Here is a 12,824-nt window from a genome sequence, read left to right on the forward strand (position 1 = left end):
TTTTATTAGGGCTTGGTGTTGAGTGTTCTTACATGGATGTTCAGTGGGTCTTACTGTAGGATATGGCTTTCACTGCCAGACCTGGGCCTGTTTGGTGTTTCAAGTTGATGCCCAGAGTGTTAATGAGTTCTCTTTGCTCTGGCTGGGTGCGACTGCCAGTATTTCCTGAGGCTGCTTGCCCTCTGGTATTTCTGTTCCATCTTAACCTTCCTGCAGCTACTCTTTGGTACACCTCCTGTCATGTCATTTGGCCAAGGACTCTCAGGAAACCCTTGTTTGAGTCTCTGCCCACCCTTGACCCGGTTGCCTCTTCCCTGGTGTTCTTTGTTTGTTTGTTTTGTTTTGTTTGTTTGTTTTGTTTTGACAGGCAGAGTGGACAGTGAGAGAGAGAGAGACAGAGAGAAAGGTCTTCCTTTTGCCTTTGGTTCACCCTCCAATGGCCACCGCGGCCGGCGCTCTGTGGCCGGCGCACCGCGCTGATCCAAAGGCAGGAGCCAGGTGCTTCTCCTGGTCTCCCATGGGGTGCAGGGCCCAAGCACTTGGGCCATCCTCCACTGCACTCCCAGGCCATAGAAGAGAGCTGGCCTGGAAGGGGGGCAACCAGGACAGAATCTGGCGCCCCGACCGGGACTAGAACCCAGTGTGCCGGCACCGCTAGGTGGAGGATTAGCCTATTGAGCCGCGGCACCAGCCCTCCCTGGTGTTCTGATCTCCATCTGCCAGCCTGGCTGTAGACTGGGACTCCAGCTTGCAGTACCATGATTGGAAACTGTCCCAACCAGAGAGGTTGTAGACCAACTCTTTTCCTTTCTCAGAGGTCAAATCTTGCTCTGTTATTTAGTGTATGAAAACAGTTGCATCGTTTTTTCCAGTTTAGTAGTTGTTTATGAGAGGAGGAATATTCTGGAACCAATACTCTTGACACGTTGGAAGTAGAAGTCTCCCTGTGGCAATTTGAAGCAGACTTAGTAGCTGAAAAGGGAAGTGTCAACCTTAATATCTCATAGTTAGAACTAAACAAAGTGATATGAGTTTAAGGTACTCATGGACTAAATGATTTCTCTGTATTCTTCCTGCCTCCCACCTCCAGTCATCCATGACATCTTTCTTCATTATGAAGGAGACAGACTGTGATGGGAGGGCAGTGGGCAAAAGGACATTATTTGGACCTTGCATTAAGGGTCACAGCCGTGAACATCTCAGCTGGAAAATTTGAGGTGGTTTTTTACAAAGCTTGGTAGGAGTTGAGTAGAAATGCTTGTAGGACTGGCTGTGTGTGTGTGTGTGTGTGAGAGAGAGAGAGTGTGTGAGTGATGGCACTGCCTGGACAGTGAGGGGTGAACACCAGAGTGTTCCAGGGAAGGGGCTACTTAGAGCCTTGTACATCTTCAGACTTGTTCTTTGTTAATGACTGCCCTTCAAGTTCTAGTTGGGTGATGATATATCTAAACTTGTAACTGAACAGGGCCACTGTTTAATAGGAGAGCTGATTAATAGGAGAGCTTTTCTTGAAGTGTTGGTTTGTGAGACTGGTTAAGGTTTTGTCTGATTAGACCCATACAGAAAAAGTAAATTCCTTTGTTCTAAGTTCTGACCTTTTTCTTTTCTTGTTAAACCTAAACTTTTTTTTTCTAAAAAAATTATTTATTTTAAAGGCAGAATGACAGGAAAAGAGAAGGATAGACAGAATGACAGATACTCCATCCACTGGTTCTCTCTCCAAGCGGTCATAAGGGCTGAGGTTGGGCCAGGCTGAGGCCAGAAGCCAGAACTCCATCCAGGTCTCCTATGTGGTGGCAGGACCTAAGCACTTGGGCCATCATCTGCTGCTTTCCCCGGACACATGAGCAGGGAGTGGATTAGAGGTGGAACAGGTGGAACTCAAATCATTACTCTGATACAAGATGCTAGCTGCAGCTTAACCTGCTGTGCCCCAACACTGGCCCCAGTCTAAACTTCTTGAAAATAAAATCTCTTCTTGATGTAAGATAATTAATGACTTTTCCAACTGGAAATGATCTGTAAGAAATAAACGTTGTTTCATACTTGGAGCTTTAGTTTTAAGTAAATATGTTGGAGGGACCTCAGAAGAAGAATTCTTTCTTCTTGGAGTCCCATTTGAATATAGCAAGCCTTGTGTCTGCCCAAGAAGACTTCTTTAGGTTAGTCCTAAGTTGTTCTGACTTTGTCTTCTTTTTTTTTTTTTTTTAAGATTGATAATTTGAAAGAGTTAGAGAGACAGCCAGAGAGAATGACCCTCTGTCTGCTGGTTGACTCTCCAGATGGCTGCAGCAGTTAGGACTGAGCCAGGCTGAAGCCAGGACTACCATGTGGGTGGCAAGGGCCCAAGCATTTGGGCCACCTCCCATTGCTTTCCCAGGCCATTAGCAAGGAACTGAATCGCAAGTGGAGCAGTTCACAAACCTACATCCACATGGGATGCCAGTGTCACAGGCAGTGGCTTAACCTGCTATGCCGTAATGCTGGCTCCTGTTTTGGTTTCTTGATTTGAAAATACATCCCATTCCACTTCCTTTTCTCAGAAAATGTGGTGGTGGTTTTAAGGGATTAAAGGCTGTGGATGTTTGCTCCTTTTCATTCACATTCTTGCCGTGTCTGTCATGGCTTTACCTTCCATCCTGACTTCTAAGTCATGCCCTCTGTACACTGTACCTTGTTTCTCAACACTTCCTCTCTATGCGTTTAACCCTACATGCATCCTCTTGAATGCTTTCATTAACTTTTTAGCTGTGAAAAAATATACGGAACACACTTGCTTCTCTGTCAGACCCTGCAGGTGCTGCTGAAGATGGTTACGGAGATCGGTGTCTAACAAACCCACTGGACTTGCTGACCTTCTCAGCCATACTCTGTCCCTGGATCACCACTCCCAGGTCCTCTCCCAGGGCATTAACATTCTTTCTTCATATTGCTATTCTCCTCAGCCACCTCTGCCTCTCCCGCCATTGTCTGTGGCTCTGGGCAGATGCTTGGCTTCCACTGTCATAGATAATGTGAAGACTGTGTGCTGCTGTCTCTCAGACAAGGACACGTCTGTCTCACCCAGTGTCCTCCAGGAGGAAGCGCGTGCCCAGCTCCCTTGCAGGCTCATCCCTCTGTTGGCAATCCTGCAATCCCTCACTCTGCCCCTGGGCTTTTGCTCCAGCATTTCCCCTCTTCTGCTCCTCCACTTTCACACTTTGTCTTTACTTTTCCTTTCCACAGAATTACATGCTTAAGTTGCTCCCATTTTTTAAAAGTTATTTTTATTTGAAAGTCACAGTTCCATAGAGAGAGGAGAGGCAGAGAGAGAGAGAGAGAGAGGTCTTCCATCCACTGGTTCACTCCCCAGTTGGCTGCAATGGCTGAAACTGTGCCAATCCACAGCCAGGAGCCAGGAGCTTCTTCCTGGTCTCCCACACAGGTGCAGGGGCCCAAGCATTTGGTCCATTTTCTACTGCTTTCCCAGGCCATAACAGAGAGCTGGATCAGAAGTGGAGCTGCTGGGTCTCAAACTGGCACCCAAATGGGATGCCAGGGCTTTAACCCACTGTGCCACAGCTCTGGCCCCAAGTTGCTCCCATTTTAAACATAGACAAGCAAAAAGGATTTTATTCTTCTCTACACTATATTTTCCTTTATTTTGATCCTGGTGTTTTTTTCCTTGATACATGAGTGTGTTCCTTGAAAGGACAGCCTACAGTCCTTGCTTAGCCTTTTCAACTTTCCACTCTGTCTTTGGCCGGCTGGAATCAGGCCCTGAAAGTACCCCTTGTATGCCAGTGGTACCTTGGTTGCTAAATGCAGAGAGGCCTCTTGAGGCCTCATTTTCCTTGACCTTTTTGAGATATTAGTGGTGACTGCTTCCTTCTAGTTGAGACCCTGCCTTTGGTTTCTGGGATGCTGCTGGGTGGACTTCCCTTCCTGTTCTCTGTGCTGCCTCTCTTCCTCTGCCCTCCTCTTGGGTGCTGGTGCTCCTGGGCTCCAGGCTCCTTTTCAGTAGTCTCACCCATCTGCTTGCTTTTAATGATCACGAACACACACGTAATTCAGAAACCTGAACCCATATAACACAATCCATATAGCAGTCCTACAAAATAGTAATGTTTTCCACATTTATAGTGAGGAAAATGAGGTTAAGAGAAATAACCTGTTTGAAATCGAGTGGTCAGTTGGAAGAACCAGGATTTAAACTTCCATCTAAACTCAGCATTCAACTCTATTAATTTATTAATATTAATTATTGATTCAACTCCATTAATGATTTATATTAATGCTATTAAACATTTCCAACTGGTAGTCTGACAAGTATATCAGATGCATCATATCCCATCTGTTTTTTTTTTTTAAGATTTATTTATTTGAAAGGCAGAGTTAGAGGCAGAGGCAGTGGGGAGGAGGTATCTTCCATCTGCTAGTTCACTCTCCAGATGGCCACAATGGCTAGAGCTGCACCGATCCAGAGCCAGAAGCCAGGAGCTTCTTCCAGGTCTACCATGCAGGTACAGGGCCCCAAACACTTGGGTCATCTTCTGTTTTCCCAGGCCATAGCAGAGGGCTGGATTGGAAGTAGAATAGCTGGGACTCAAACCGGTGCCCATATAGGATGCCAGCACTGCAGGCTGCAGCTTTACCCACTACAGCACAGCACCAGCCCCTCATATTCCATTTTATAATCCCATTTTTTAAAAGATTTATTTATTTATTTATTTGAAAGGCAGAGTTACAGAGAGGCAGAGGCAGAGAGAGAGAGAGGTCTCCCATCTGCTGGTTCACTCCCCAGATGGCTGCAATGTCCCGAGCTATGCCAGTCAGAAGCCAAGAGCCACGAGCTTCCTCTGGTTCTTCCCACACGGGTGCAGGGACCCAAGGAATGTGGCCATCTTCTGTTGCCTTCCCAGGCCATAGGAGAGAGCTGGATCAGAAGTGGAGCAGCCAGGACTCAAACCGGCACCCATATGGGATGCTGGCACTGCAGGCGGCAGCTTTACCCGCTGCGCCACAGCGCAGGTCCCTATAATCCCATTTTAGAATCCAGACTTTACCCTTCTTTGCCTCAGAGGGACGGAGTTGGGGGACAGGGAGGAGAGAGAGGGGGAGAGAGAAAAAGAATGTAAAAACCTATATTCTCAAGCTCAGTGAATGGCATTCCTGCTCCCAGTTACCTAAGCCAGATGTGTGTAGGGAATTGAGACTTCTTGCTTGCTCTGCACCCTAAAGGTCTGTCCAGTTCAAGGGGGCATTTGTCATGCACTTTATATGTTTAGCATGATGTGTAATCATTTCTTCCTCCTCACTTCCGCTGCTACTGTCACAGTTGAGGGCTTTGTCTTGAGATAGATTGCTGTTACAGTGATAGTATGACACACTGCTTCACAAACTATCCAGTCTGAAGAACCAAGGTTTGCTTTTTACTTTTGTTATAGAAATTTTGTAACATAAAAAACTAAGCATAGAAATGGAATGGAAAAGACATGCAAAATGTAAACCTAATTTAAACATTATTAAACTCAACAGCGAATCGCTTTGTCAAATCGCTGTAAAAGTTTTTGGATGCTGCTTTTCCGTGTGTACCCTGTCACAGATGGGTACCAAACAGTTTGCAGATTGGCACTGGTCCAGGAATCACGAACAGGAGCTGATGGAAAGCAACTTCTTCAGTTTTCTTAGATTGCAACCACATGGGCTTCTGTTATTTAAAATGGAAACGTTTCAACCAGGAGCTTTTCGCTTATAGATAGCTTGTATATGGGGATTTAAGAGGTTTGAGAAAACACTCTGTTTCTGTAGGATACCATCTTTTGGTAGGAATAAATCATATTAAAACAGGAGGTAATCATGTGTTATAATTTATGTTAAAATCAAAGAACTGGCTTCAGAATCAAACCAATATTTTCTTACACAGCCTTGAAGTACAGTCTTCATGGACAGTGTGTAATAAAAGTGATTTCCCCTGGTTTGACATATTTAAGTTGATAGGCTTATATACACCAAAAAGCCAGCTTCTGGTGTGAAGTAAATCTCCATTGGTGAAAGATTAACATTCTGCATAGGTATTAATCTGGGTGCTAAGTAGTAAGTTACTTGGATTTTGGTAGACATCTGACTGAGTCCTTGTCAGAAGATCTAATTTAATCATTTGCAGGCAGTCCTTTGACTTAACTCATTCATTCTTTTTGAAAAAAGATTTATTTATTTGAAAGAGAGGGAGGGAGACAGACAGAACTACCATCTACTGGTTTACTCCCCAGGTAGCCACAACGGTCAGGTCTGGGCCAGACTGAAGCATGGTGCCCAGAACTCCATCCTGGTTTCCTTTATAGGTGGCAGGAACCCAAGCACTTGACTTATCTTCTTCTGCTTTCCCACATGCATTATTGGGCATGTTGGATCAGAAGCCAAGCAGCCAGGACTTGAACAGACATTCTGATATGGGATGCTGTATGGCACGCAGCAACCTAACCCACTGTGTCCCCATGTTCCTTGGGCATAGCTGAAGAACCAAAAAATACTAAAGCAGAGTCCTGAGGGAACAGAATTCAGAGATGAGAATGCACTAAGAACTAAGCTGAGATTCTACCCAGAGTTAGCTTAGAAATATATTTTTTAAAAAAACCATACTGCCCAGATCCCATTGTTGTCTACATCAGGTCCGACACGCAAGAATGTATGTGGGCAGATACCTTAGCATCATCTCCCCATGTGAGATCAAAAAGTCAGAAAAAGCCTTTTGTGCATTTTAAAATGAAAAGGAAATTAAGCAATAAATCCATAGCACTGTGCTAGGTACTGAAAAACTGCCCCAGGAAATGTCTAACCAGTGAGCAGCTTCACTGCCAGGTACTCAATAAAAGATTCAGGTATAAGCTCTCATATTTTATTGAATAAGTTCAAGTAGGGAGGATGCGGTGTCATTGTGGAAAGAGCTAGTTTTTTAAGGCAATTGGAGAGCTGTAGTGTTTGCTCCATTAATGACGTGAGTGGTCTCCTAAAACGTAACCATGAAAGGCACTGCAGGGAGTATAGGAGATTAAATTCTCAAAAACAGATTGTTAACAACCCTTCTTCCATTTTCAGACCATTCACAGGAGATGGATAGATAGTTGCTTACTAAACTCAGACCTAGAAAATGAGTAAGTTTTATTCAGAGAAAATTTGGAGGTAGCATAACGTTTACAGAGTTTGGGATGGAGAAGGGGCAGGAAAAGACATCCTCATCAGGGTCTGTATGCTCTGCGAAGCAGCACTAGAGAAGGTGAAATGGAATTTATTTTATAAAGATAATAGGAAAAAGAAAATAACTTTAAAAAATTTACAGTGTAGCAAGTTAAGCCACATTATGGAATGGCAGATGTTTGCTAGGTGGATGGGTAGGAGGAGGAAGTGGTGACCTCAAAGGCATGTGAAAGAGAGTATGAAGTAGCAGCCTAGGTTGGGTATCATGCCACAACAGGTCACACTGCCGCCTGCAACACTGGCATCCCATATCAGAGTGCCAGTTCCAGTCCCTCTTCCCATCAGCTGCCTGCTAATGCACCTAATAAAGCAATGGATGATGGCTCAGGTATTTGAGTTCTGCCACTCAATGTGGAAGACCTCTATGGATTTCCTGGCTCCTGGCTTCAGCCTAGCCCAGTTCTGACTGTTGTAGCCATTGGAACCACAGGATGAAAGATATCTATGCATCCATCTCTGTCTCTGCCTTTCAAATATAAATAAATAAATTAATAATAATAAAGGAAATAGAAACCTGGCTTGTTCTCCAGGGAGTAGACAGTTTGAGGTGGCCAGAGCACTCCCAGGAATGATGTGATGAGGACTGGCTGCAGTTTTCAAACTTACATGGACATAAATTGCATTATTCTATATCCAAGGAGAAGCTGTGAAAGTCTGCCTTTCTAGCACAATGTGGTACAGGTACTGCTGTCTGCACACCATGGTTTGAGCAGTAGAACTAATTTTATCTTACTATTTATCAGTGTTGCGTGCAGTGGATTGTGAGTTCTCACTATTTAATTAGCATTTGTCGAATAGTGCCAAATACAAAGTGTTTTTTCTATTAAAGTAGATATTAAGTGGTCTTATTTAAGCTTTATTCTGCTAATGGTGAAATAATACGTTTAACAATTTCATTGCCATGTGCAAAATCAATAATTTAGGTATAAGCTCTCATCTTCTGTTGAATTAGTTTAGGAAGAATCAATATAGTTATTGAAAGAACCTCAAATTTGGAATTAAAGGCAGATGTTATGGCACAGAAAGTTAAGCTGCCACTTGGAACACCTGGATCTCATGCCAGAGTGCCAGTTCAAGGCCCTACTACTTTGCTTCCAATCCAGCTTCCTGTTAATGCACCTGGAAAGGCAATGGATGATGGCTGAGGTACCACTCACTGGGTGAATGCCACCCACATAGGAGAATGGATGGATTTTATGACTCCTGCTTTCCCTCTGGCTCAGCTTTGGCTGGGGCATTTCAGGAGTGAACCTGTGGATGGAAGAGAGGTATATGTGTGTGTGTGTTGGGGGGGGGGGGCCGCGGGGGAAGGCATCATTCTGCCTTTCACATAAGTAAATCTTTTTAAAGTTTTTGGAATTGGATTTTAAGTTTTTTGACAAAATAATTATATGACTTATCAAGATAAATTAGTTCATTTCTGTTTTTCTATTTTCTTGGGTCTAAAATAGAATATTTGCCATTTTATAGAATTATTGTGAGGGTGAAATATGTATGAAGTACCTTGTAGGGAAAGGTTAATGATGGTTTCAGTTTGAAAACTTTTGAAATCTCCTAAAAGCTAACCTTCTGTGATTTTTTTTTTTTTTTAATATTCGGCAGGTAGAGTTATAGACAATGAGAGAGAGAGAGACAGAGAGAAAGGTCTTCCTTCTGTTGGTTCACTCCCCAAATGGCTGCCACGGCCGGCGCTATGCTGATCTGAAGCCAGGAGCCAGGTGCTTCTTCCTGGTCTCCCATGCAGGTGCAGGGGCCCAAGTACTTGGGCCATCCTCCACTGCCCTTCTGGGCCACAGCAGAGAGCTGGACTGGAAGAGGAGCAACTGGGTCTAGAACCTGGCACCCATATGGGATGCCGGCGCTGCAGGCGGAGGATTAACCAAGTGAGCCATGGCGCCGGTCCCTGTGATTTTTCTTAACCTGGAATGAGCTAATCCTAGGAATTATTGATATATGTGATATTACTTACACTTCTACTTTTTGGTCTATTTTCCTCAGTGATTCTTGGCAAATTAGGTAGGGAGTGGGGTGGTTCTTGGTGGTTTGTGAAAGGCACCCCACCCCCACCCCAGGGTCCACTGACACTCCCAGCGCAAGGTGCTGTCGTTGCAGATGGGAATGTATTGTGCTTTCTGAACGCTGTGCAAGTATGAAAAACAGGTTTATCTGTTTTTTTATAGTGACTAATTAGTTATAGAAATTTTGTGTATAATTTGGTGTGGGACAGGTACATATCAGGAGAAAAATGGTAGTTCATCCTGTCACTTAGTCATCAATCAAGCCTGGAAATGGGCACAACAGTTTTCAGGGCTCCCCAGGAAGGAGTTTGGGAATATTTCCCACAAACACCCTGAAAGCAGGTTTGAAGGCTTTGGAGCCGGAATTCTGGGGTCCTGGTGTTCAGACCCCAAAAGTAGGGCACATTGCTTTGCTTCTGCTGTCTCCTTGGCCTGTGGGGACTGACATAGCCAGAGACAGGCTCTGATGTGCAGGGCAGGGACCCAAGTTGTTGGGCAGGAATGTGTTAATGACGTTAGTATGTAGTCTCAGCTGTCTCTCCTGATTGCAGCCTGATAATTTAGCTATTTTGCTTCGTGACTGTGGTATATTATTTATGCTTGCATTTTAAATGGATGATTCAATGTCGTACACACCTTATTTATTAATTCAGAAGCTCTGAGATGGGAAAAAGTCCTGGTGATTAAAGAACAGCCTTAGCGTAAATGTGGTCCTGCAAGAAGACATCTCGCTGTGAACTGTGTTCCCTAACTCGGAGCCTTGTCCTTGCTTTGGTCTTTCAGATCGGCTGCAGCTCCCCAGGAATATGATTGAAAACAGCATGTTTGAGGAAGAACCAGATGTGGTGGATTTAGCCAAAGAACCTTGTTTACATCCTCTAGAGCCCGATGAGGTGGAGTATGAGCCGCGGGGGTCCCGCCTGCTGGTACGGGGTCTTGGTGAGCATGAGATGGACGAGGAGGAAGAGGACTATGAGTCATCCGCAAAGCTGCTGGGCATGTCCTTCATGAACAGGAGCTCAGGCCTCCGGAACAGCGCGGCTGGCTACAGGCAGAGCCCGGATGGGGCTTGTTCAGTGCCCTCTGCAAGGACCATGGTGGTCTGTGCTTTTGTCATTGTGGTGGCTGTTTCTGTAATCATGGTGATTTACCTGCTGCCCAGGTGTACCTTTACCAAAGAAGGCTGCCATAAGAAAAACCAGTCCATGGGACTAATTCAGCCAATTGCCACAAATGGGAAGCTGTTTCCATGGGCACAGATGAGGCTTCCCACGACCGTTATCCCGCTACGCTATGAACTTAACCTACATCCAAACCTAACCTCCATGACATTCAGGGGCTCGGTGACAATTTCAATTCAGGCTATTCAGGCCACATGGAACATCATTCTTCATAGCACAGGCCATAATATTTCAAGAGTGACCTTTATGTCTGCGGTTTCAAGCCAAGAAAAGCAAGTTGAGATCCTGGAGTATCCATTTCATGAACAGATTGCCATTGTGGCCCCGGAAGCCCTCCTCGAGGGGCACAATTACAGCTTGAGGATAGAGTATTCGGCAAACATTTCCCGCTCCTACTACGGGTTTTACGGCATCACCTACACAGACGAGAATCGTGAGAAAAAGTAGGTCTCAGTGATTCTGGGTCTGCGTTGTGTCCTCTGCAGAGTGGGGCCCTTGGCCCACACCACAGGCTGAGGGTGATTTAGCCAGTGATGTGGCAGGTGGTGGAATGGTGACTGGAAGAACTCACATCTCTGGGGAAAAGCCTTGAGCATAATTATAACGGGGTGGGAGTGGGGGAGCATGTGCTGGTGGAAAGAGATGGATAAGATTCTGTGTCGGATTCTCTATTGCAAAAGCTTAAGTCACCTTGAGCTTTTGGTATAAGATGAATCCAAATCTTCATCACCCTGCCCAGTTCATGCGGAAATCACAGTGAAGCAGAGTATGGGTTATTCTGTTAGATCCATTTTACTAATGTGCAGCACTTGGGGCAGGGGTGCTTAGAAGAAGAGGGCAGGAAGAACTGTGTTGGACTTACATGTACCATTTTTAGTACCCTTAATATTGGCTGGTTGGTGTCTTTTTAAGTACCAGCCTGACTATTGGATTTCTGATGGAAACATTTTTTTTAAAAAAACTCTAGGAGAGAATTTGGTTTGGAAAAAACAAAACAGTTGGTACAAAACAAGGTTTTCCAGCTCACTTTTTAGACCATATATTTTGTACTTTAATTTTAGTATTTATTGGCATGTAGTTCAGAAATCTGGAAAGATGCAGTGCATACTGCATACAATTAAGTAGCAGTCATGTCAGTGCTCTGAGGTGCACAGATGATTGCCTTGGAATCTTTGTTACCTGTTAGTGTATTGTGGGAGGAATAAGTGTGTGGCAGAGTAAGGTGGTCTTTGACAGGGCCACTGTTGACTTGCCACTGGCTGGATTGAGCTGAGGAAAATGCTACAAAAAACGGAATATGGTTCCTTGAAATAAGAAATGCAATATTTTAAATGGCATTTTAAAATCTATTTTAAAAATGAATCATGAAACTCTGCTATTATGTACAAAATACAAGTTCATTAGTTATCTGCTCAGGGTAAAGTGAATGTTCCTGCATGACTTTGTGCCATGCTACAAGATAAGAGTGTGGAAGACCATACCTTTAGGATGTCTGAAAGCTGTAATTCAAAGCAATTTTTAATTTTGCTTCATATGTTGGAGAAGTCTTTATACTTTTCCCTCTGAGGTATAATTAGAATAAATATTTAAACTGATAGGTAAAGTAATTAAGGATCTATTCCTTGTTGACCGGATAATCAGACTGTGTGTAAAGTCCGTAGACACTGTATTTCTTGTGACCTAGAAGCACCCTCTTAACAGGCGTCCTGATGGGAAATCTTGCCACAGCTCCCTTCCCCCATGGTCTTCCACCGGGCTGCTGACTCCTGTGCTTATCTGTAAGTGCAGACAACCTTAGCAGCCTCCGGTTTCTGATCCTTCAGCAGTTCCTCATTTCTGACAGGATTTGTCTCCAGACTATTTGTGCTGTGGCCCTTGGTTTTCTCTCATAGACCTCACGTGCTGTATTGAACTTCATGTTCACTTTCCTAAAATCTAATGAAATAAGAGCCCACATGTTCTGGCGTGCTAGAAATATGATAAGCGTTTTATTTCTTTTATCCTGTTTAATCCACTAAAATGATAGATATCAATGCTAGGTCCGTTTTACAGCTGAGGAGGAAAAGATACATTAAGCACCTCTTCCCATATCTTATGGATGGCAGATAGCAGAGGGAGGACTTGAACCCAAGGCCATTCTAGCTACAGAAGCACATTCTTAACCACTCAGGTGCACTGCCTCCCTAGTTCACAGCTCTTTTTCATTGTACATTGTTGTCCCCAACACTTACAGCTTGTACTTAACCCCCAGCTGATTCATACTTGTAGAGCAATATTTGAAGAAGTGCTGAAGATGTGGCTAATATGTTTTAACGCAAATAGAGTCACCAGTGAAAGAATAGGATTTGAGATACTCAGCATAGAGAGGACAGCTTATACGTGTCATCAG

At 44.2% G+C, this 12,824-nt stretch overlaps 1 protein-coding gene across 1 annotated transcript in view; it reads left to right on the top strand.

Moving 5' to 3' along the window:
* Positions 1–12,824, top strand: part of LNPEP (leucyl and cystinyl aminopeptidase) — a 103,244-nt gene that overhangs the window by 38,358 nt on the left and 52,062 nt on the right. Inside the window, exon 2 of the mRNA XM_008261965.5 lies at positions 10,038–10,878. Coding sequence (XP_008260187.3) covers positions 10,038–10,878 — 841 coding nt within the window. The remainder of the gene's footprint in view (positions 1–10,037; positions 10,879–12,824) is intronic.

Source organism: Oryctolagus cuniculus, chromosome 14, assembly GCF_051225735.1.
Source record: "Oryctolagus cuniculus isolate XC-2025 breed Fujian yellow rabbit chromosome 14, ASM5122573v1, whole genome shotgun sequence".
NCBI classification, from domain to species: Eukaryota; Metazoa; Chordata; class Mammalia; order Lagomorpha; family Leporidae; genus Oryctolagus; species Oryctolagus cuniculus.